Below are 26402 nucleotides of genomic sequence, written 5' to 3' on the forward strand. Positions count from 1 at the left end.
CACTTCAATATTAACTACCCTAGTATATTTGACCTTATAATTAACCACCCTAACACTAACCCAACATAACCTAACCCCCGCCCCAGGTAGCGTTAGGGTGTTTAATTATCAGGTGAAATAAACATAGGGGTGGGTAATCTTCATATGACATATTTAAGATAAACATTCAACTACGGTCTTGTGACATAACAAAGTTCGGGCCTGGATCAGTGTTTAAAGCTCCAATGACACTTAACTTTACCACGAGTATATCAAGTGACACAGACAGACACAGATACATTATATTATTTAAAAATGTAAAATTAATTATAATTCTTTGGTTAATAGGTAAAAAACGAGGAATTTAAACGGGGCGCTGTGGTAATGTTGGCAGTACAATAGTTTAAAGTACATTTTTTTCTCAATACATAATGAATCCAAATGGGTAGACGATTACAGATTCAGCAATAAAATCAAATCAACGACTCGAGTGACTATTGTAGTACTGGCCGCCCTACATCACACAACTGAAAACAATTGATTTTCAGTACCCAGGAATGTTGTGCTCACCTCCATAGTGCGCGCTGGGGTCTAAGTCTCCTGTTATCTGCGGCGTTGGAGTTGAAGTCGCCCGGTACCTCGCTGGTGAATTACTCGAAGTCCCCGCGAAGCTAATCCAATTCCGAATTTGCATCTTTGCATTTAAACGCTGACTAGCCCAAGAACATGCGTAAAAAAAATATAACGAGTATCTCAATATTATTTTTCACGTTACTTGGGCAATTTCAGGAGCTTGGGTTTCCATCTCGAAAACAAAAGAGCGTTTAAGTCAGTTTCTTTTTTACAACGTCACATCAGGTATCCGTTTATAAGATGCGTGTGTGTGTATAATCCAGTCACACAGACAACCACCTCCCTCGTCCTGGGTAAACAGCCAACTAACAGCTGCTGCTGCTCGACTAGGACGCAAAAACACGGAACGTTGGAACGAGTTGTCAAAGCATCAATTTTATCCGATTACAACTAACCGTAAAATCCAATTACACATCATAACGTCTATCTCGTCATAATAATCAGTTGTAATTAATTAAATGAACGCTAAAAATTTATAAAAAAAAATTTAAATCCTGAGTTAAGGAAATAAATAATGTGAAGTTGTGTGGCGCGGCACCTCCTCCCCCAGCCAATAGCCACCCCAACCAACCCCTCTCCCCGCCCGTCCCTCTCCCCGCCCGTCCCTCTCCCCGCTCGCCCCACCGCCGTATTCGAATACATTAATAGCCCAACTGTGTGATGCCTTCCTTCTAACACAAACTACTAACCATTCCACTGCAAAAGGAATTAATTAAAAAACCAATTCCAAATAGGAGTCAAAGTAATCGAATCGCTACATAATTTGGCAATCTAACATCATGAGTTTAAACCTCCTGACGAGCAAATCAATCTGCTATGAAATTCAACAGCTGTACTTGATGAACGCTTACTAGAGACTACCACAGGGAGAACAACACTACAAAAGGAATTCTAATCACCATACTTACCATTACAAGTGAATTTTGTTACGCCGTCTCTTAATTTATTTAAATATCCAGGTTCTAGGCGTAACCAAACAAAAATGTGAAGTAAATTAAATATTAACACAATAAAGAGCCTCGTTGGCAGTCACAACAAATTGATTCACCATCGAAACTTTTAAGACACAAATGATACAAAACATCGAAACATCAAAAGAATAAAAATAAAGCATTGGATTACGTTAACACTGCATAAACATATAAAAACTAACACTGAAATTAACTAACGTAAAACAACACTGAATTACTTAAATGTAACTAAGCAAATACTGTATGACAAGAGACTGGACTGCCCTCTGTCTGCAGGAGTGATACTATATATATGGTCAGTTCCTGCCAAGCGACCAGCATGTGAACATGGGTCGTTTAACGATGCAAATGGTCGTTAGAGCAACAAAGAATGCTTGTTACAATACTATATAAAGAAATAAGATGTGTTTGAACAAATAATGACAGTTAAAACCTTAACAGCACAGGGTAAGGTGACTAGATAATATAATAGCAAATTTAACACATCATTACAGGAATAATATGGAACATGGAAGCATGTTATACAACAACAAAAATAGAAAAATACGACACGGTCGTAACAATTTATAAAATATTCCTTTCTCTGGTAACATTGTCCGCGTGATCAATGTTAATATGAACACAGTACAGATATTACCTTTATAAATATTAAACATTTGGGTAGTTTTTAAGAACATTTACCCACTGTACGAAATGAGGTTTCTTAATGGCTACTTTCATCAGTTTTTGAAATAATGTAACCAAAATGTCTTGATGTGGTCTAGCTGTATGCAGACCTAAAATAATTATATTTTTTTCCCGCAAGGTAATTCAACAAAAGTATTTATCTAAGAATAACATAACAGATAACAGTAACATAATTAGATGATTTGATTAGATTATAAGAATTACGTATGTGTGTGTTAGGTGACTGTCATTTGTTTGTTGTGGCTACGTAAATTACCTTCAGCAGCCTTGTGTAGTGGTCAAGACATGCGCCGCCTTCCTTCACTGGCTTGTCTGAACACACGATGACGCATCACCACTCAATACCTCCACTCACACTACCAACTCACTCTCAACGTACCACAGAAACTCCTTACTCACACTATATCTCCACCACTATCACCACACCACGGCTACACCACACCACGCCACGCCACACCACGGCTACACTACACCACTCCACACCACACCACACCACACCACGGCCACGATATTTTAGTGTCAATGTAGAGTTAGTATTTATTATTATTTAGTAGTAGTAGTAGTAGTAGTAGTAGTAGTAGTAGTAGTAGTAGTAGTAGTAAAATCAATATAGGAAGAAAAACCGGAAGAATTTTTAATACTAATTATAGTGTAGTGAAGTGGTGTAGCGACCGGACCCCTCACCCACCTCACACGTCACCCACCACCAGCCTCACCCGTCACCCTCATCCCCCGGTATTTACTATCTCCTCTCCCCCCCTCTCCTCCCCTCCCTCACTTCCGGCCGTCAGAGGGGTTTACAAGCTTCATGATCCATCCCCTCTCTACCCTACCTACCTTCCCCTTCCTCCTTCTCCCCTCTTCCTTCTCCCCATCTTGGTTCCCACTCCTCCCTCTCACCTCGCCTGTCACACACACACACACACACACACACAGTCCCAAGGTTCACATCTTTCTGTTTATGACTTACGGAAGTTAAACCAAGTTACCAGGTCTATTAAGCAATGTTATCACCATTACTATCACCATTACTACCACCATCATCATCACCATCACCACCACCACCACCACCCCGCAGCTGATGGGGAATTCACTTTGATCTCATTCCTATTTAAAAATAATTACAATTTCTAATTAACTGTTACAAGAGGTAAGTGTGTGTGTGTGTGTGTGTGTGTGTGTAAGGTAAGGTTAGGTTAGGTTTAAGTCATACGGAACAACAAGGAACAGCAACAGTGACGAGGAACAAGGAACAGCAAACAAGGAACACGCAACAGTGACGAGGAACAACTGTGCAGATAATCATTTTACATCGTCTTCTCCTACAGTGACGTTTGCCAGCTTATAACCAGACACTGAAACCCACCAACTGCTCTCTCTCTCTCTCTCTCTCTCTCTCTCTCACATAAAACTCCCCCTTTCTTTCACACAATCAAACTTTCTCTCTCGCTCACATCAACCTTACTCTCTATATCTCTCTCTGTTTATATAAAAAAAAATTATTTAAAAAAAAATCTTGGTATAAAACTCCATCAGGTGAAATAATTGAGTTTACCATTAAAATCGTTTTCTTTACAGTCATAGAAAAAGGTAAAGAGATTCTTTTAATAGCCTTACTGCATCAGATAAAGATATTACAACTCTTTTTATTAACCATTACTCACTGAAATGGCCGGGTTTAGTTATATAAAACAAAAAAATAGACGCTTTAATTATACTTTAGTGTTATTCTTTTGTTTCTTGTTTCACTTATTTTCCCGCGTTTTTTGGGGGGGTTACTTGTCTATTCCCATATCACTTGTATTTCATTTCCTTTGGTTTTCCGTCTCTCTCTCTCTCTGTCTCTGTCTAAAAGTATGTTTAAGAAAAAATACAACTTGCAAATCCTGGCATCAAAGGGAGGAAGGAGGGGAGGGGAAGATGGTAGGCTAAATCCGAATGCAGGGGAGTGGTTCTTGTAAGGTCTATCCGGATGCAAGAGAGGGGACGTGGGTTCATGAGTTGGCTATCCGGATATGTAGGAAAGTTTCGTGTTTATGTGTTTGACGTCAGAGTTGGACAGGACGCCACACCATAGGCAGTCACAGCACCACACAGCCATACCACATCACCACACAGCCACACCACACAGCGAAGGATTTGTTAGTCCAAGAAGCCGCACAAGAGCATCTGATAAACATGCAAGGTGTGGATGTATTGCCTTGATCTACTGATGGCCTAGTTCACGATGCTACGACTCCTCTACTACCACTAGCTACGACCATCTTGCCTCCTACTACCACTAGCTACTACCTCAGACCTTGCCCCTACTACCACCAGACACTACTACTAGCCTTCTACCACAACCTGTACTAGCACATTAACCACATCTATGCCTAGTACCGCAATCCTGAGGTCTTATATCAAACCCCGAAATACCATCAGCTAGCCTCGGCACACGCACCTCACTACCACAGAGGCTAAAATGAGTAATGGGGAGCTGACCCAGTGGTTGGTCAATTGGAGGAGGGGCAAAAATCCCTGAGGGGAGGTAGAGGTAGGGAGAGAGGGAGGGAGAGGGGGGGGGGAGAGGGAAGGGAGAGAGTATCGAGTGGTTCATATGACAGAGACCAGGTCGAACACAACACACACCCACCACCACACACACACCACACACGCTATATAATACTGTACTTCCCTCGTGCACTAGCCTTGACCATCTGCCCTCGCCTTTAGTATATCGGTGTTTGTGAGGCTTAATCCATACTATTCAAATATTAAATCATCGCTCACAACATATTTGGGAAAGTCAAGATGTCAGATTAATATATTTACGACTAAATTATCACTGAGTTGGTGTTAAATAACTTGACTGTTTATTGTTGTATACCTGAATTGTCTACAAACAAGCTGAATCAATTGTTAACTTGTCTCTCTCTCTACCTGAGCCTAAGAGTAACTGATTTGCATAATAGAAGCTTCCTAGTTCAGAGTCTTGGCCCCTTGACAAATTCTCCTTGAGGGGGAAAAGTTAGCCTGAAAGGGTCCAGTACAATGATTTTACAGGGTTACCCGTCTGAGACCACTGAGAAGGGCGTTTTCCATACATATGGGACTACTTTTTTTACGCGCATTCTTGACGAGAGGTGCGACGGTCACTGAGCATATTATATAGTGCGTTGCTGCTTCTCTGACCTCCAGTTATTTCTCTACTGTTGCCTGTCTCACTACGGCCCCTTCCTTACCCCCTCACCTCACCCCCTCAAACCACCACCTTCAACCATTAGTGAAAACATGAAGATTAAGGTGCCCAGCTTATTTCACCTGATGATTTAACACCCTAATGCTAACAAAACCTGACCTAACCCCTCTCCACCCCCCCTTCATACCTGGTACTCAGCCAGACGGTGGTAGCTAAGATGGTATCAAGTAACGGTTAATACCATCCTCACTCACTGCCTTACCTGCAAAATAAAGAAAAAAATACCAATTAATTTTACCATATTAAAACCATACACGTTTATTTTATTTACATGTATTTGAATAGTTGGCTCACCTGAAGAATCACCACATGAAGATTAACCACCCCAACCTAACCTAACCTCATCCCCTCAAAAATAGTGTTAGGGTGATTAATCTTCAGGTAAATTAAGCTGGGGTGGTTAATCTTCAGGTAAAATAAACTGAGGTGGTTGATCTTCAGGTAAAATAAGCTGGGGTGGTTAATCTTCAGGTGATAGAGAGGCTTTATCGCTTCAACCTCAAGATAGGACACCAACTTGGCTACTCTGATAAGGGACATACAGTAGGACAGATAACACACGTGTCCTAATCTCCCCTGGGTGACGTGCCCTTGACAGGAGAAGGGCGTCGTCAGGTTAAATTCTACTGTAGGAAAACAGAACACGGATCCTGAAGGAGAAGAAGACGAAGACGAAGAAGAAGAAGGAGAAGAAGGAAAATACGAAGAGAATGAAGAAGAAGAAGAAGGAAAATACGAAGAGAATGAAGAAGAAGAAGGAAAATACGAAGAGAATGAAGAAGAAGAAGGAAAATACGAAGAGAATGAAGAAGAAGGAAAATACGAAGAGAATGAAGAAGAAGAAGGAAAATACGAAGAGAATGAAGAAGAAGAAGAAGGAAAATAAGAAGAGAATGAAGAAGAAGAAAGAAAATACGAAGAGAATTAAGAAAGAAGATAGAAGAAAGAAGAAGAATAACAACAGCCATCATCACGAGCATCACAAACACCAAGCCTAGGACCCGCCCATACCTCGCCCCACGCCCTCTGTGTCTGTCTGTATGTATGTGTGAGGATCCAGCCACCATAGGGATGATCCTTCACCCTTTACCATCACCCCCTCACCCCACCCCCTCACCCCCCTCTGCCCAGCTTTCTACTTACACCACCCCCTCCCCCTCTGTGCTCCCTGCCCCTCCTTGCAAAACTCCCCCTCCCCATCACCCCCTCCTCCCCTCACCAGTAACTCCCCCTCACCCCCCTCCCTCACGGTAATCCCTCACCCTAGGCTAAAAACAACCAAGATTAGTAATCCCTTTACGACCCACCTCAAGGGATTAACGACCTTAAGAGAATAGGTTTTCGACAGCTGTTCACTGGGTCAAATTCTCAAAAGATTCGCCATTGCTGTAATTTGAGTGTTATTGTTATGTTGTTGTTATTGTTATTGTTGTTATTGTTATTTTTGTTGTTGATGTTATTGTTGTTGTTGTAGTTATTGATGTTATTGTTGTTGTTTCTACCACCTAACCATCAACAGCAGAATGTATCTAACTACTTCACTTAAACTACAACCTAAAAATAATTAACTACCTTGTATAAAATGGAAATAAAATTCTCTCATATAAAACTCACCTGTAATTAAAAACCATTCTCTCAGAATAACCCTCACCAGCTGGGTTCGTGAAAGTTCATGCTGATCTTTTATAGTGTTTGCCAGGTGCATATTTCCCGCCCTTTTACCATTTCTTTACCCTCACCTGCCAATTAAGAATGCCTAGGAATGCCCAGGAATGCCCAGGAATACCCAGCCAACACCCAGCCCTTTCTACACCTTCCAATTATCACCCAGGAGCTAGGATCTTTGAGTCTCTGGTTAAAAAAAAAGTCTTACGTTAGTTCCCCCTCGTAATTGAAAAAGAAAACTAGTTAAGATAAGCGTCTGGATTCAATTTCCATCTGTCTTCACGCCAAATTCTCGTTACGTTGCTCATTTGACCCCTGAGAGAGAGATACGTTATTGAATACGGTGAAAGAAAGAAGAAATGTAGCCGTCACATCCCCCTAACTGGTTATATCACGCCGTCACAACCCCAAAAACTGGTTAGAACACGCCGTCACAACCCCCAAAACTACCTATAACACGCCGTCACAACCCCCAAAACTACCTATAACATTCACAACTCACAACCCAAAAGCAGCTTGTTATATTTTTACCTTAATACTTTCCCAGTAATCTTTAACTGCCCGAAAAAAATATAACACACCTTAATGCATGAAATAACTGTTATCATTGTGTTATCCTGTTATTAAATGTTATCCTGTTATGTTATCTCCTACGTTACCACACCATACGCTATCATTTTCCTCCTTGGAACTTTGTGTTGAGTAAAAAGTAAAGATTTTAATATATCTTTCGTTATGATATTAAGTGAAAAAAAAAGTTCGTTCGTATTTTGTATTTAAGAACGAGATTAATGTATGGTGTAATAGCCTTCTCTTGATACAATGATGTGGTAGAATAAATAGCGAAAACAAAACGGAAAGTGAAAACAAAGTGATAAATAGCGAAAACAAGATGATAATAGTGAAAATACGATGTACAGTAAAAACATAACTATAAATAGCGAAAACAATACAATAATAGCGAAAACAAGACGATAATAGCGAATACAAGACGAAAATAGCAAAAACAAGACGAAAATAGCGAAAACAAAACGATAAATAGCGAATACAAGACGAAAATAGCAAAAACAAATCGATAAATAACGAAAACACTGTATACATGATAACAAGAACCATAAACACACAAACTTTGATACGACACTCCCTTCACACACACACACACACACACACACACACACACACACACACACACACACACACACACATATTAAATGCACCGACTACTAGAGACAAGAAGAAAATACTCCACCACTCAATTTCCATGTCAACTACAGCGGTGGAGCCTCAGTCTGTGTCTCTAAAGGTGAGAGTCCCATCACTCCTACACTGACTGGGGGTCTTCATGGCGGTACAAAGAGGTGTTCAATGTACCACCTCCATCGCGTGCTCATGAGGAGAGCAAGATTTTTCACTGTCTTGTATTTAAATGATTCTAGAAACAGCGTAGGTACAGGTGAAATGTGTAGGTTCAATTACAGGTACAGGTGAAATGTGTAGGTTCAATTACAGGTACAGGTGAAATGTGTAGGTTCAATTACAGGTACAGGTGAAATGTGTAGGTACAGGTACAGGTGAAATGTGTAGGTTCAATTACAGGTACAGGTGAAATGTGTAGGTACAATTACAGGTACAGGTGAAATGTGTAGGTTCAATTACAGGTACAGGTAAAATTACAGTTACAGGTGTAGATACAGGTGTAGTTACAGGTACAGGTATAATTACAGGTACAGTTAAGGTGTACTGGTACAAGAATTTTAGATTAGTGACCTTATACTGACATGACATAAGGGTTATAGTATATTAGTGTCATATTTAAAGGTGTTATAGCCTTGTTTCGTCTCAAAAGCCTATGGGGGGAGGGGTGATTGAGTGGGGAGAGGGTGATTAGTGGGGGAGAGAGGGGAGTGATTGAGTGGAAAGGGTGATTGAGTGGGAAGGGTGATTGAGTGGGGGAGAGGGGTGATTGAGTGGGGGTGACGTTCACACTGTTCATGTCGCTACTTCATGTAAACACACTCCTACCACCACCACTCAAACATTCCCACTCCACACCACCCACTCACATCCCTCTTGTATACTGTGACTCCCGTGGATAATGTATTCCTTCCTGCAGGTGTCACATCCCTTCTTCAAGTGTCACATCCCTTCTACAAGTGTCACATCCCTCCTCTGTATAAACACTCTTGCACATATAACTCTTCCATCCCCTCCCATCCCCCCTCCTCCCTCCCATTCCATCCCCCACCCCCCCTCCTCATTCCATTCCCCATCCCCCCTCCCATTCCATCCCCATCCCCCCCTCCCCCCCCTCCACCAGGCATTTCATCTCTCCCACAAAAACACAGAGTATCCGCCCATTATCCTGTGTCCTGCCCTACCCTGCCTCACCTCACCCTCTCCTGCCTCACCTCACCTCACCTCACCTCACCCTGCTCCACAAAGGCGTCCCTCACACCCCAACAAAAGGAACAAGGGTTGGCTGATTACAACACCCAGCTTCTCGCAGACGGGATTACCTGCTGGTATTCCGTATTAATATACCCTCGTGTGACGTCATTAATACTCGCGTGATGTCATTAAACTCGCGTATGACATCATTACAGTCGTGTGAAATAATAAGCAGGCAATAACATGACTCTCTCTCTCTCTCTCTCTCTCTCTCTCTCTCTCTCTCTCTCTCTCTCTCTGGATGGGTCTTATTTACACACCTAATGCCATAAGCTTCCTGGGCACCGCGGCACTGGCACTAGATACACCCAGGTGGCACCCAGCCTCTAACTACACCCAGGTGGCACCCAGCCTCTAACTACACCCAGGTGGCACCCAGCCTCTAACTACACCCAGGTGGCACCCAGCCTCTAACTACACCCAGGTGGCACCAGGCCTCTAACTACACCCAGGTGGCACCCAGCCTCTAACTACACCCAGTAATATATCCCTTGAGAATAATATACACTGTTATACTAGACCCTGGTGGTATATCCGGTAAGTATACTGGGTTATAGAGGACTGGTGGTTAGGTTAAGTTAGGTTAGGTGAGAGAGTGAGTTATACCCTTAAGTAATATGAGGTGAACTACAGGTGAGCTACAGGTGAACACAGGTAAACTACAGGTGAACACAGGTAAACTACAGGTGTACACAGGTAAACTACAGGTGAACACAGGTAAACTACAAGTGAACAACAGGTGAACTACAGGTGAACACAGGTGAACTACAGGTGAACACAGGTAAACTACAGGTGAACACAGGTAAACTACAGGTGAACAAGGGTAAAATACAGGTGAACACAGGTAAACTACAGGTGAACACAGGTAAACTACAGGTAAACACAGGTGAACACAGGTAAACTACAGGTACCCAGGACCGTGTGAGAGAGTAATCAGGTTAAGGGAGGAAGTACCTGGAGCGGGTTTGGTCGGGTCGGGTAAGTCGGGTAGCCAGGTTACCAACGAGGGAAAGTCACATACCTAGCATTCTGCGCACACAAAGGCCTCTGTGTGTGTGTGTGTGTGATCCTTTAATATCTTTACTTTATTCCTTTTAACCAAACCTAACCTAACCTAACCTAACCTAACCAAACCTAACCAAAACCTAACCTAACGCAATGAGGTGTTGGTTGGTCACTGCTGGCTCACCCGTCCATTACTAACAAGACTTTCACAACCTTTTAACCCTCACAACCTCACAACCTGCAGCGTAACAACACGAGTGAGGAAAGTTCTCGATTGATGACCCGAGGCAATGGGAGGGGCAGGGCCAGTGACTGTGGTGACCCCTACTGGCGGAGCGGGGCGGGGACGGGGCGGGGGCGGGGACAGGGGGCGGGGGCAGGGCAGGGCAGAGACAGGGGGCGAGGACAGGGCAGAGACGCGGGACAGAGGCAGGACAGGCAGAGGACAGGACAGGGTGAGGTTGAGGTTTGGTTTGCAGGGGTGTGATTGAGGTTGGGTTTGGTGGGTGGGGCAAGGTGGGGTAAGGCAGGGTGGGATGGGGTCAGGGCAGAGGTTGAGAGTTCCAGACGGTGGCAAATTCACTCCGGCATGGACTGAGCGACAATCACTCATGTACCTGACAACACCACCACCATCCTACCACACTACCCATACACTACTACCATCACTACTACCACCGTCACTACTACCACCATCACTACCACCACTACCAGCATCACTACTACCACCACCACCACAACCACCATCACTACCACCATCACCACTACTACCATCACCACCACCACCACCACCACCACCCTCAGTAGTGTTGATCAAGCATCTGAGGTACGGACACTGTCACCATACTCATGTTAATTACATCATTATTAATCAGGTGTTCTGGCTCTCCTAACCTAACCTAACCAAACCTAACCAAACATAACCAAACCTAACCAAACCTAACCTAACCAAACCACGATCACCTGTCCCAGTACCGTCACAGCATACGACTTGAGGTTAGGTTAGGTTAAATCGTCGACTGTCTACTTGGGTATCGTAGAAGTGGCTGGTAATCGCGTTGACTGCCCCCCTCCCCCCCTTACCCTCCACAGCTGGTCTCCCCCCCCAAGCCGACCCCTCCTCCAGCTGAGTCGAGGATCAAGTTGCTCTGTTAATCTTCTGGTCAACTTGTGTCTTTCTCCTCCTTCCTCCTTCTGTACTCCTCCTCCTGTTCCTCATCTTCCTCCTGTACGTATTATCTTCCTGGGTTGCATCAGACACTACCGAAGGAGAACCTGTAGAAGTAACCTAAGTCCCGTCGGGTAAGATGCTCCTGACGGTGAACTAGTCTATGGACACAGCGACCCAGCCTCTCCACCAACACCCTCCTCCTCTCCACCATCACCACCACCACATCAACACCCTCCACCACCATCACCACCACCACACCAACACCCTCCTCCACCATCACCACCAACACCCTCCACCACCACCACCACACCAACACCCACCACCACCACCACCACACCAACACCCTCCACCACGTATATTAACAAAAAACAAACACCTAACAAACACCGAACATCAACATTTAACAAAAACATCTTAACAAACACAATTGTTATTTCTGGGTTGTGTTTTGGTCCCCGGGCTTAATATTAAACCTCCCAGGTAAACAAACACACAGGTGCAGTGTTAGTGCTTCACACACGAGGACTGAACGTGTTGGGACCTGTTTAGTGGACAGGTGTATGTGAAACGTGTGTGTGACGTGTTTACCATGCTCTCTCTCTCTCTCTCTCTCTCTCTCTCTCTCTCTCTCTCTCTCTCTCTCTCTCTCTCTCTCTCTCTCTCTCTCTCTCTCTCTCTCTCTCATATGCACACTTACCTGAATCTACACCTGTACTAGTCTCTACCTGTACCTGTATCTACCCCTATAACTAAACTACCACACTAATCACCTAATAGCAACAGTATCGACCTAATCACCACAACACCTAAACGTACCAACTATCATGAGATAATCAGTAGCTGTTTTCAATACACGTAACAACCTCTCTTATCACTGCCCCGCGTTTTAACTCTCTACGTCCACACACACACACACACACACACAGGGGGGCACGTTAGGTCATGAGTGGCGTAAGACTGGACTGTCCCGAAGGCCGAGTTCCGTGAGCTGGGAGACGCACGTACGGGACTAATTAAAGAAATTACAGGTACAAGTAGAGACACAGGTACAAGTAGAGACACAGGTACAGGTAGAGACACAGGTACAAGTAGAGACACAGGTACAAGTAGAGACACAGGTACAGACACAGATGAAGAGGATTTAAAAGTTCAATAAATTTACCCAGAATCAATGTGTAACGTCATCACTTCTATACTAGGAAAACAAAGGCAGGTATAAATAGCTTTCATCTGACTGACTGACTGACTGACTGACTGACTGACTGACTGAGTGACTGACTGACACACACACTCAAGAGAACACCTCAAGTTACAGGGGAGGGGGGGAGGGGGTTCACCTCTAGCCTCTTCCCTCCTTCATTAACACACCTACGCCATCACTACCTATCTCCAACACATCCCTCCTCCCCCATTAACACATCCTTAATACTCTTCACCATCACTCACCAACACACCCTCCCTCACCATCATCCCTCCATCACCACCACCACCCTCCATCACCACCAGTCTACCATAACAAACACTTTATTCAGAAGTAAGACGAGAGAGAGGAAGGGGAGGGGCAGGGGAGAACAGGGGGAGGGCAGGTGAAGGAGGGCAGGGAGGAAATTGGGAGGTCAGGGGCGTATGGTCGATGACGCCTAAAAGCACCGGATATGGATGGTGGATTGAGAGAGAGAAAGAAGGATAAACATGGTGAGAGGGGGAGGAGGGAAGAAAGAGGAGGGGGGGAAGGGAGGACAGAGGAAGGAAGAGACAGGAGAAAGAAAGATGTGGGAGAAAGAGAGGGAAGGAGGGAGGTAGTTTTTAAGTTTAACAAATTTATTGACAAAGCTTGTAGTACAGTTTGCCTATTGTGAGTAATTCAGTCAGGTCTTGACACTGAGGGTGGTATCACTTCTCACTGTAAGGAAGGAAGGAAGGAGACGGATAAAAGATGATAGGCGAGAGAGCAGTATAAAACATTCAGCTCAACGCTTTATTAACACACAACAATACAGGCCCAACACAATGATACCCACCTCAAGCTGTAATTACCGGGGCGGGGCGGGGCAAGGAGCAGGGGCGAGGCGTGGCGGGGGCAGGGTGGGGCAAAGGAGAGAACTTACATATGCTATAAGTTCTCCTCCTTTGCCCCACCTCATTCAACCCCACCCCACCCCACCCCGCCCCACCCCGCCCCGCCCCGTGACCAGTACTGGGCCATGGGAGCACCTGGGAGGGTTCTGGGAAAGTGGGGGGCGCGTTGCTATGTCCGGCGCTGCTCCCACGAACAGGAAAGGATGACAAAAAAAAAAACCATTGTAACACTATGAGGGTATGTGGGTGGGTGGGTGGCTGGTGGGTGGTCGAGTGGGCAGTAGAGTATAATGAATCCCAATTATAATGTGTCTAAATCGTAATAGGTTCATGATAAAGCTTATAAAGACTCAAAGGGTTAATGAGGCCTTGGTTAGACATGTGTGTGTGTGTGTGTGGCAGTCTTGATACACCCACAGCCTTATTTCATCACTCCCTTCCCCTCTGGCTAGGATCACGCCAACACACACACACACACTGTTCCAGGAAACCTCAATAAAAATACGTGCTCTGTGTATATGTGTGTATATGTGTGTATATGTGTGTGTGTGTGTGTGTGTTGGCGTGATCCTAGCCAGAGGGGAGGGGGAGGTCAGACAATCTATAAGGTGTGTTTATTCCATTCTCTTAACTGGAACGACACAATGATTCAGGCTACCATTAGTGTGTGTGTTGTTATAGTGCACTTTCGACACCCACTTGTGAAACCTGAATTGAGTGATGTCTTGAATTAGGTCGGTGTGTGAGTGTGTGTTTTTGAACCTCTAGCTGTGATTTTGAACCACTACATATATTTTGAACCACCAATTACTGTATCTTTTGAACCTCGGGTGAGAGAGAAATATATCTTTATGAACCTTTGTGAATCGGAAGACTAATCTTGAACTGTTTGTTGTTGTGAAATTGAACCTCTAAGTGGCTGAGAGTGAGTGAGTGAGTGAGTGCGTGAGGGATGCTTTTAGCGAGGAAGTGTGGGTGTGTGTGTGTGTGTGGAGAGAGAGGCAGTAGTGGAAGCTAATAGTTCAGATAAATCCCCCCTCCCCCCCCTCATCTCTCCCCTCCCTCTTTGTTTGTCTCTTATCCTGTTACAAGAAAATGGAGTGGAAGGTGATAAAGGAAATGTGAAGTGATAGGGTGGGAGTGGAAATGGGGTGAGGGAGGAGAAGTAGGGTGGGGTGCAGAGAATCAAGTGATGGGGAAGGGGTGAGAGAAGTAGGGTGAGGAAGGGGGAAATAGGGAGAGAGGGGGTGAGATGGGGGGGAGGGGTGAGGGGGTGAGGTGGAGGGAAATAGGATGAGGAGGGGGAATTGGGAAGTAAGAGAGGGGGGCTAGAAGTCTGCCACTGCCTCCTAGGCTGCCATCATCTCCTCCCCCCCCCTCCCTAATGTAAACACTACGGCGATCCTTGAAGATTAAACCGACCACACACACAAATCCCGACCGTCTGCCACTCACTTAGGGTCTGCCATCATTATTTCTTCCTTATCCCCTCTCCTCCTTCATCTTTCCCTTCAACCTGCCATCCGTCACTCATTAAAGCCTGCCACAAGATATAGTTGCAATAAGACCTCTGCACTCTTATTACTTACACTTCTAGATATAAAACCCAATACACACACACACACACACACACACACACACCTGGTCTTCAGGTCTGAGTTATCTATATTCTAATCACTAAGACACAACCCGTTGATAATACACGATGATTACAACACAACCTTCATCACAACAACACAATGATAATAAACCGTTAACCCAACATTATATCAGGGTTAAATAGCCGCTACATCAAGGTCAAATAGCCGCTATATCGGGGTCAAATATAGCCGCAATATAGGGGTCAAATATAGCCGTTATATCGGGGTCAAATATAGCCGTTATATCAGGGTCAAATAGCTGCTATATCAGGGTCAAATAATCAATCTGTCTTAATAATCAACTTATATTAATAAATTTACGTAAGGCAAGGTGAGGTCAGGTAAGGTCAGCTAGGTGAGGTCGGTCAGGTCAGGTCAGTTAGGTCAGGTCAGGTCATGTTACACCACCACATAACCCCATCAGTAACCAAGTTCAGATTATAGGTCATATACAACCTCCATCTAACGAACTATACAGATGAAAGTCCGTTATATCAAGGAGTTCGTTATATGCGAAACCTCCATCTAACGAACTATATAGATGAAAGTCCGTTATATCAAAGAGTTCGTTATATGCGAAACCTCCACCTAACGAACTATACAGATGAAAGTCCGTTATATCAAGGAGTTCGTTATATGCGAAACCTCCATCTAACGAACTATATAGATGAAAGTTCGTTATATCAAAGAGTTCGTTATATGCGAAACCTCCATCTGACGAACTATATAGAGATGAAAGTCCGTTATATCAAGGAGTCCGTTAGATGTAAACCCCGCAAATAACGGATTATATGGTGAAAAGTTCGTTATGTGGAGGTTTTATTAATACTGAACCTTAATGATCATAATTATAAGGTATAGCAACAGGTGTGTCCAGTCTATACTAATGAGTTTAACATATACGTACACACCTGCATTATTTACATATATACAACATAAACAGAGAGAAATCAAACCTGTAATGACAATATAGAACACACCTGTAAAACACACCTGTAGAACACACCTGTAGAACACACCTGTAATTAACACAACACATCTTCCCCCCTTTCTCTAATTGTCTCCTCCTCTCTTTACTCTCTCTCTCTCTTTCTCCCCTCTCTCTCACACCACCACTCACCCCACTACCCCCCTCTCCCTCTCATCCCTCTCATAAATAAACAGGTAACAGGCTGACCACCACTAGTTGTAGGCGCCCTTAACGATGCTGACCACGTACCAAGACCTAATCACCAACCAACACTTTCAGATCATGAACTACCACAGGCATACTAACCATCATGGCACTTTAGGAGGTTCTTAGTGGCACTGAAGAAGGATTAGGGTGCCAGGGGAGTAGGGTAGTTGGATAAGGTGCCAGTGGTGGAGGAATAAGTGCCTCTTGGATGCATGGTTAGGTTAGGTTAGGATTAGAAGGACAAAGGGTGCCAATTTAGGAGAGGTGGTGCCACTATAGGACAGGGTGCCACAACAAGGGGGGGGGGGTGTTACCTTGGCCAGAACACCTGCAGCATCCAGCACTTTCCTCTGATTGTTATTCTTGTTATTAACTCGAGGAGCCAACAGGTAGATTAACAACAGGTAAATTGCCAACAGGTGTATGCTAATTACCTCAACCACTAATGAAAGATACTTCATCAAACTAAAAAGCTGTTAGGTTAAGTCAAGTTAAATGAGGTTAAGTTACGTTAGGTTACATTGAGTCAGGTTTGGTTAGATTAGGTTAGATTGTATATTCAATTATTGGTGGCTAAATTATTGTACGGTTGAATTGCATTGTTAGACTAGAGAGATCCGGGTACTTGACTTGGCTGGTCAGGTAGAGTGTTTTAATTGGCTAGATGAAGTGTGTGTGTGTGTATGTGTGTGTGTGTGTGTGTGTGTGTGTGTGTGTGTGTGTGTGCCATTAGAGCGACACACCCCAATAATGACCACACAACCACAACAGCTCTCACCCTCACACACTCACCCTCATACAACATTCACCCTCACCCTCATACAACATTCACCCTCACCCTCACACACTCACCCTCACACACTCACCTGTGCCATAGCCGTCTAGTTGTTGAGACAAGGAACAACTGAGCTCACTAAGGGTGTCCCCACAGTCGGTCTCGTCCTCAAGCAACAAGTCCTCATCCTCCTCCTCCAAGACAGAGTGATCTAGGTACTCGGTCCTGACGATGAACACGTCCTGGGGAACCTCCTCTACCAGGTTGACGTAGAAGGTGGAGTTGGAGGAGCAGAGAGAGGCATTACGTTCACTTCCTCGTGCTAACATCTTTTCTCTTACCTTTTGTGTACAAGTTCGAGGTAAAACACTTCACCACCAAGACCACTTTATGTCGTCCATGCTGGCAAACACTCGGGTCGTCCAGGCGGTGTTTACAATAGTTTTAGTGGGTTATATACGAAGCGAATTTCCATGTTTATTATAATCACGAGATGTAATTCATGTGTAGTGTGTCGTAGAGGATGTAGTGACGGGATACTACTACTACTACCACTCGTCCACACGGGGTCAGCTGGACGAGGAAACGCTTTTGTTGATGGTATGCACACCGTCCCGTTATAGACTTCACCCCAACACCCGACATACTTTAACACTTAATACACAACTTCATACATCTATACCACCTAACATACACAGATCACTAACACAATACATTCCACCGTCTCTTGAAGTACACATCGAGTTGAACACACACACACCAATGTCTTGCAACCGGATGTCATATTAAACGTTTCACTGGATCTCCAATACTCTTAAAGTACGGTAAGTTTCCAACACTTTTCTGGCCTCTTTATACATCATTTACTGGCCTGAGTACCTCAACACACGTCACAACAACACCGACGGCCACTGATAACCACAAATCCTCCCCCAAACTGAGATTGAACACTGAGAGCTGCGGAACACCACGTTTGTTGTGTCCAAACCTTGCTAGAGTGGCGAGGCAGGTGAGGGCTGACCACGCTCACACCAGGGTTTCACTGCGTTTCGACTTGACACTGATTTAATAACTGACCCGATTTTTACTTTTGTTACCTCATCTACTTAACGACACACCTTTCGTTTTAATATAAAGGTGTCGATTTACTTATTAGTACTAGTTAAGAGGTGTATTAATGGGGTAGTTATAAAGAGGTTAATGATTGGGTAAGGCATGTATGGTGAACGATGGTTTGTGGCGTTGGGAACAGGAACCCGGACTGGGGCATAGGTCGGGTGGAGGAGGGGGGGGCGAGGGAGGGAACGGTGAGGGTGGGCGTGAGGAGAGGTAAAGGGGGGTGGGGGGAGGGAGTAAAATAGCCGTAGGTAATACTGCCAACATGTCCGATACCTACACCATCTGCATAGTGGCCTCCCATAACACCCCCTCCCCTCCTACCTACACCCCATCACAATGACGAACCACAACGAGGAAATTACACGAGACAAAGAGACACACAATGAGGTAATTACTAATCACCTTACCTGCCTGAAACCCAATCCAGGTGTAATGTTCAGGCGCTCAGGGGTCGAGATACGGCCTCTGGTGTAGTAAAGTGAACGAGACGGAGCGGAATGGGTAGACTTTCAACTTTTTTTTTGTGTGTGACGAGGGCAGAAAGTGACAAAATTACCGTGTTGGGCCTAGTTTTTGAAGGGTAGTGTGTGATATAGAGATGCTGTTGTGGGGAAGAAGAGGTTAGTTTTAAGAGGACTACTGTTGGCAAGAGGAGGAGGTGGGCAGGGAACCAGTAGCTACCTTGTGTATGTGGCCCACATTTATACGCCAAGTGGAGGTCGCTTATATCTGTACTTTCTGTTGCCTCCCCCTCCCTCCCTCCCTACCTGTAGGCTCATTACTTATTCTCTACATACATACATACATACATGCATACATACATGCATACATACATACATACATACATGCATACATACATACATACATACATACATACATGCATACATACACCAAAACAACTAATATGGCTGGGTCACGACTTATTATTATTATTATTATTATTATTATTATTATTATTATTATTATTATTATTATTATTATTTATCACATTTAACTTTTCATTTATTTATACATTTGTTTGTCTTATTGACGCTAAGTAATCAAACTGCAGGTAAATTAAGTGAGATTAGGTGAAGGTTAAGCGAGGTTAAGGTCAAATTAGGTTAAGGTCAAATTAGGTTAAGGTCAAAGTAGGTTAAAGCTTAATTAGGTTAAAGCTAAATTAGGTTAAAGCTAAATTAGGTTAAGGTTATTCTCTACAGGAAAGACTTTAACCCTTGGGCGTCCGGTGGTAAGAATTTTACAGACGATTTTCCGGGTCACATAGAAACGACTCTTTCCTCACCTCTATCTTCCTTTCATCCTTCTCCTCTTTCTCTCTCCATCCCCTTTCCTTCCCTTATCCTCTCTTACTATTCCTCCTCCTCTCCTGTCCTCCTATTCCCCCTTCCTCCCCTTCTTTTTCCCTCTCGACTTCCTCCCCTTCTTTTTCCCTCTCGACTTCCTCCCCTTCTTTTTCCCTCTCGACTTCCTCCCCTTTCTCCTCTCTCTCGTCCCCCTTCCCTCATTCTCCCCTTTCCATCTCCCCTTCTTCTCCCCCTCCCCCCACACACAACCACAGCAACCACACCACCAACCACACCACCAACCACACCTCAGTACAGTCTAAAGGTAACTTCGCCGCCTCTGATCTTTTTATCTCAGATCAGTAAGATAAAAGCTCCTTGCTATCTTGATAAGGGAGGAATTTATCTTACGTCGAAAATCTAACTTCTAGGGGTAAATTATCGGGTTTTTGTGATCGTAAGACCTAAATCGAGACTCCATAGATCACCTGAGGATTAGTCACCCCTAGTTTGTTACACCTGATGCTTAAAACAACCGTATATGTAATAGGTTAGATTAGGTTAAGTTGGGGTGGTGGGTTAGTTAATCTTCAGCACTGACCATAGGAAGAAGAAGAAGGGAGGAGAAGAAGAAGAAGAAGAAGAAGAAGAAGAAGAAGAAGAAGAAGAAGAAGAAGTTGGCTTCCTCAGTATTCACCGTCAATACAATACCTAATATACATTGACCTCACCTGTAAGCGACTCTAAATTAGTGTGAAGGTTGAACGCCGCGCCTACAGTGTGTGTGTGTGTGTGTGTGTCCTCCTGGGTACGTATGTCCCTGTCTTCCCCCTCCCCCCCCCTCGCTTCTCCTTATCCTCCCTTCCCCCTCTCCCCCTCCCTTTCCCTCTTCCTTCCTCTCGTTCCTCTTCCACAATAGTCCCATGCCCTTTTCTTTCCTCTCCTCCTCTTCCCTCCTTCCCCTCCCGGATTTCTACATAAGTAAACAACAGCCAATTGCATTTTGTTTATAAATACTGTGTGTGTGTGTGTGTGTGTGTGTGTGTGTCCCTACCTGTATCATGCAATATGTTTTTACCTGTATTTGTACCTGTGACTGTACCTGTTTACCTGTACCTGTAACCTTGTATACTAGTGATTGAGTGAGGAGAATAAATGGAGTTTCTCTCGGACTGGCGACTGTTGCTGTGATGCCTGGCTTTGTTCTGTCTGTCTGTCTGTCTGTTTCTTACCCTGTCTCCGTCTTTCTCTCACTCTCTGTCTTTCTGTCTCACTTCTTCTGTTCCTATTTTTTTTCAATCTCATTTTATCTTTATATATTTCACTGCATTATCTCTCTCTCTCTCTCTCTCTATCTCTCTCTCTCTCTCTCTCTCTCTCTCTCTCTGACGTCAACACAAAAGATACTAGAGGAGGGGGAGTGGAGGAGGGGAGCAAGGAGAGTTATGAGGGGGTATCGTTCAGGTGCCCAACAAGCGAATCACCTTCCCCACTGACCCACCTAATTTCACTCAGTCCTCACCTGTAATTACCGTACCTCAGCTTCTTGTCTCCTACGTGCCTACCTGCCCCTCCCTCCCCACCCACCTGCCCCCATATACCTTCCCCTCCCTACCCCCCATAATCCCATTCAGTTCATCCTTTGTTGATAATTTAATGAGTAGTTGTCAAGGCATCCTAACCTCCCTCTCCCCTTCCCACTCCCTCTCCCTTTCTCTCCCTCTCCTTTCTCTCCCTCTCTCCCTCCCCCTTTCTCCCTCTCCCTCTCTTCTACCTCTCCTCCTCCTCCTCCCCCTATGCCTACTAAGTCACACTGGGTTTATATCGCCGCCCATTACACAGTTCCTTTATACTGCCGCCCATCATACTGTCCCTTTATCTTGCCGCCCATCACACATTCATGCCGCCGCCCACCACACCCCAACTACACTACCGCCACCCACAACATCCCCCACCCTATAAACCACCTTCCCTTCTAAACCACCCCCCCCCCCACTCCCACCCACCCACTCCCAACCACCCACATTTCACTTCGTCATCACAGGTACCAGCCACACCCACATTCTTGACAGCCACCTCATCCAACCCCTCACCACCCACTCCTACCCCACAACCCACCCCACCACCCCCAAAACAGCATCAGGAATGAATGTTTATATATGGTCGAGGATGTAGAGGCAGTTCATCTACTTTCTACGACGTGGTGACACACACACACACACTTGAACGAAGGCCCAGACAGGTAAACAGATAATTATATTGGATTACCTAAAGATTAACACCCCACATTTATTTTACCTGCTGATTAAAATATCCAATTGCTGCCAGGAGGAGGGGGTTAGGTAAGTGTGTTTTAATTATAATGTGAAAAAATTTAGGTGGTTAATCTTCAGGTAATCCATCTCATTTACCTGTAGTCGTCCTCCTCACCTGCCTACCTCTTGCTCTCACCTGAAAGTCGTACTAACCTGGCAGATCGAAGTTCGTATCCAAACCCAGGTCGTCCAAGTCGTCTAGAGACCAACACGACCAGAAAGTAGACGACATGATGCCCCCAAATAGGTGAACGACACACTCAAAATGACCCAGAACTAGTTAAAACAACTCCCATAAGTGACGGGGAGGTAACTAAACGCGTGTTGCCACCTGAAGTGACCAATCTAGAGCAGCGCTTCACCTGGAAGGCTTAACGCACCTGATAAGATAAGCCTGTCATGCCATCTGAACCATGTTATCAAATATACCTGTGTTATCTAGTACAAAACATCATTACCTTATTGTTGTTGATGAGGACCTACCTGACGAAGACCTACCTGACGAAGATCTACCTGACGAAGATCTACCTGGCGAAGATCTACCTGACGAAGACCTACCTGACGAAGATCTACCTGACGAAGACCTACCTGACGAAGACCTACCTGACGAAGATCTACCTGACGAAGATCTACCCGACGAAAACCTACCCGACGAAGACCTACCTGACGAAGACCTACCTGACGAAGACCTACCTGACGAAGACCTACCTGACGAAGACTAGGGGAAGAGGGGATTGATGAAGGGGGGGGGGTAATGTGTGGTGTAAAGAGCACATTGGGAGTCAGCTTGGTGGCGATAAGCCGTGTTGGTGATAGGGGTGATAAGATTTACTCTATACGTCACCTTAGACACTTGTGTTGTTGATAAAGACTATATAAATTCTTCGCCTTCTACAGTCAACAGTCTCACAGTTTAACAGTCTAACAGTCTCTCAGTTTCGGTTTTAACAGTCTCTCAGTTTAACAGTCTCACAGTTAACAGTCTCTCAGTCTAACAGCAGTCTCTCAGTCTCACAGTTTAACAGTTTCTCAGTCTAACAACAGTGTCTCAGTCTAACAGTCTCACAGTTAACAGTCTCACAGTTTTAACAGTTTAACAGTCTCACAGTTTAACAGTCTAACAGTCTCTCGCCTTAACACTAATCTTCTCAAGTAGCAGAGATGCGTGACATTGCCTCGTTAACAAGTGGTAGTGATGATGGTGGTCAGCTGTTCCGAGGATTATGTAAAAGTAATTTGAGACTATACACGCTTGGTGAGTGGTGAGTGTGGTGAGTGGTGAGTGAGGGTGGTGAGTGGTGAGTGAGAGTGGTGAGTGAGGGTGGTGAGTGGTGAGTGAGGTGATGTGGTGTTATGAGTGTGGCAAGAGAGAGAGAGAAAAGCAGGGAGAAGGAAACCTGTACTGAGACTCAGAGAGGTGAGGGAAAAGGGAGGGGTGAGAAACGAGGGGGGTAAGGGGGCGGACGGGGTGGGGTGGGGGTGTGGTGGGGGTGAAGGAAAGTCAGACGAAAACACACCCACACGTAAGCAAACCCACAGTATCAGGTATCGACGTAAACTAACACACTCTCGTATTTGCTACACTGTATAACCGGGACACTGCACATGACATAGTCTTCCCCTCAACTGTAACTGAAGGGAGCTCAAACATACACTGACTGTTAACTGTACATGGAAGGAAGGGAGGAAGGGAGGGAGGGAGGGAGAGAAAGGAAGGAGAGAGAGAGAAAGGAAGGAGGAAGGGAGGGAGTGAAGGGAAGGGAGAAAGGGAGAGAGCGAGGGGAAAGACCGTCCCACACACCCGTCCCCTGCCTCCCACACTACCACCAACAACCAATATCCTCCCCAACAACACTCAACCATCCTTCCTTCCCCCCCCTCTCTCTCCACCGCATTCATTGCATCCCTTGGATCTCTCACCACCCCCCACACCCCCACCACCCCCACACCCCCACCCCCACACCTCCCTCACCCCCCCACCTCACTCACCCCACACCTCACCCCACACCCTCACACCCCCCACACCCTCACCCCCACACCCCTCACTCCACCCTCTGCACACCCTACTTCCCTCTCCCCACCCCCCACACCCCTCACTCACCCTCTGCAACACATTCCTCTCCCCACCCCCCCACACCCCTCACCACACACTCCCTCCCCACCCCCCTGCACCACTCGCCCCATCCCACACACCCACCCACCCACACACGATCGCAACACACAGTAGCACGATAAGTCACCTGGCGATAACATCAGCTGGCTGCATACATATTGACCCACTTAAACACACATCAGAAACATATGTCTCTCATGTTCACTTAAAACACAGCGTTATACGTCTCTCTCTATATAAATATTAATTCTTAACCTCACACACCGAAGAGGACACACACACACACACACACACACACACACACACACACACACACAGATAGATAGATAGTTGTCAAGGGTTCATAGGAATACGTTAACTATTATTATTATTATTATTATTATTAACATTTAAATATCACATGGTAAGGTCCACACACTTCATTATTTATCAACATTATAAAAACAAATGAATATCTGGTAGCGTGCTTGACTCCTTCCCTCCAGAATAAACTCCATTGAAACAAGTGATTATCGCCTCTGGTTGACCACTAGCTGGCTGGCCTCCTATATACTAACCGTCCACCTCCCAGAAATTCACAGGAGTGGTGGTGGTGGTGGTGGAAAGTTGTTGTGTCACTCATTCACACGGACACGGTACTTGGCCAATCACAAAAGTATACACAGCGTTTGCCAAGTCATTCCTCACCTCTCACTGTACACACTGCCGTTATATCACTATTTGGTGTATAGATTTTTTTTCTGTTATTTTCCGTTTTTTTATTTTTTTTTTATTTTTCTGGATGGCGGAGACGCGTTCATTAGTAGAAGTCACCACCATCACCCTGGGTCCACGTTTTCTATGACGTTACTTGTATAATAAGAGGATTAACTAATGTATTTTCCGATACACTAACACCATCTATACACTGACCTCGGGTTACACTTTTGTTTTTTTCTCACAATGGCGGGAACTGTCGATGAGATTACTGAAGACAAGGTCGATGGAAGGAGTGTCGAGGTCTACAGACACACACACACACACTGTCGACCACAGACACAGCCACACTGCCACCCTCGGTATCTCTGACTGTCCTCTGGCACTGCTGATAGCATGTGGCACTCGGCTCACCAGCTGGTCGAGGGAGGGTGCCATTCTACCATCCGGGGGAGGGAGAGAGGGAGGGAGAGAGGGAGGGACAGGGTGGTGACACTCCCCGCCTCCACCACTAATTTATCGTAGACAAGAAGGCTCAAGTCGGTTATTTTTAAACAGATAAAGTGAGAGGTGTGAGATAGTGGTGATGACTAACACGACTCATAACCTCGCTAGCTTGGTACACTCATCCCCTCACTCGACTCCTTCGGCGTTAGGTTTCGTCAGGAAGAGTCGTCGCAACCTGAAGATACTGGCGAGGGCACAAACACCAACGACCTCGTGAAAAGTTATCTCTTAGTCTGCCACAACATGTGCTGCACCTCCCACCAAGTCGCCCTCACAGTCTCCCAGGTCCTGTGTGGCAACAAGGGACTGCTGGACGGCATCATCAACAACGCTAAATAATATAATGTGTTTCTGAGAAGTGCTTGAATGTGCACTTCCTTGATGAGAGTACAGAAACTACACGGAAATGCAAGCATCCGGCAGGCATGAGGGCAGGGCACGACAATAAGAGGGTGGACGACCATCACCGCCCTCCTCCTCCTCATCGTCCACCTCCTACCCCAGATGGGCCGCCACCATACATCACCCCTCATCACCGCTCATCACCACTCATGACACTATCATCCTCCTCGTTGTCATGCCCCAGGGAGCCATCATTGTCGCGCCCCGGAGACACCAAATGATAAACACTCGCCCCTACACACACACACACACACACACACACACACACACACACACACACACACACACATGATTCACTCGAGCCTTGAATGACAAAAATAATAGAAGCTGAACCACGGTCCTTAAGTGACTGTTCCCACGGGCGCGGCGGGCGGGCGGGTGGGTGGCGTAGGAGGTGGCCGCCACACGCCTACCACAAACTGACTCAGTGATGCTGGTGCCGGGGTCTTGGTAACTTGAGTCAAGGTTACTTTATGCTTCACCAGGACCAGGG

The 26402-nt window shown here is 45.3% G+C and overlaps 1 protein-coding gene across 6 annotated transcripts in view; it reads right to left on the minus strand.

Moving 5' to 3' along the window:
* The window catches only part of LOC121870034 (ras GTPase-activating protein nGAP-like), a 93139-nt gene extending 67749 nt beyond the window's left edge, over positions 1–25390 (minus strand). The window contains exons 1-2 of one of the 6 annotated variants that reach the window (XM_042371775.1): positions 25217–25390; positions 17563–18044 (exon numbers count right to left, since the gene is read on the minus strand). In XM_042371775.1, coding sequence (XP_042227709.1) covers positions 17563–17800 — 238 coding nt within the window. In that variant the 5' untranslated portion in view covers positions 17801–18044; positions 25217–25390. Of the gene's footprint in view, positions 1–549; positions 912–17562; positions 18729–22344; positions 22803–25216 lie in introns of those variants that run through there. The other 5 variants (XM_042371779.1, XM_042371776.1, XM_042371774.1 and 2 more) reach the window with 5 other exon arrangements.
* Between the last annotated feature and the right edge of the window lie 1012 nt (positions 25391–26402).

This window comes from Homarus americanus, unplaced genomic scaffold (assembly GCF_018991925.1).
Source record: "Homarus americanus isolate GMGI-L3 unplaced genomic scaffold, GMGI_Hamer_2.0 scaffold14467, whole genome shotgun sequence".
NCBI classification, from domain to species: domain Eukaryota; kingdom Metazoa; phylum Arthropoda; class Malacostraca; order Decapoda; family Nephropidae; genus Homarus; species Homarus americanus.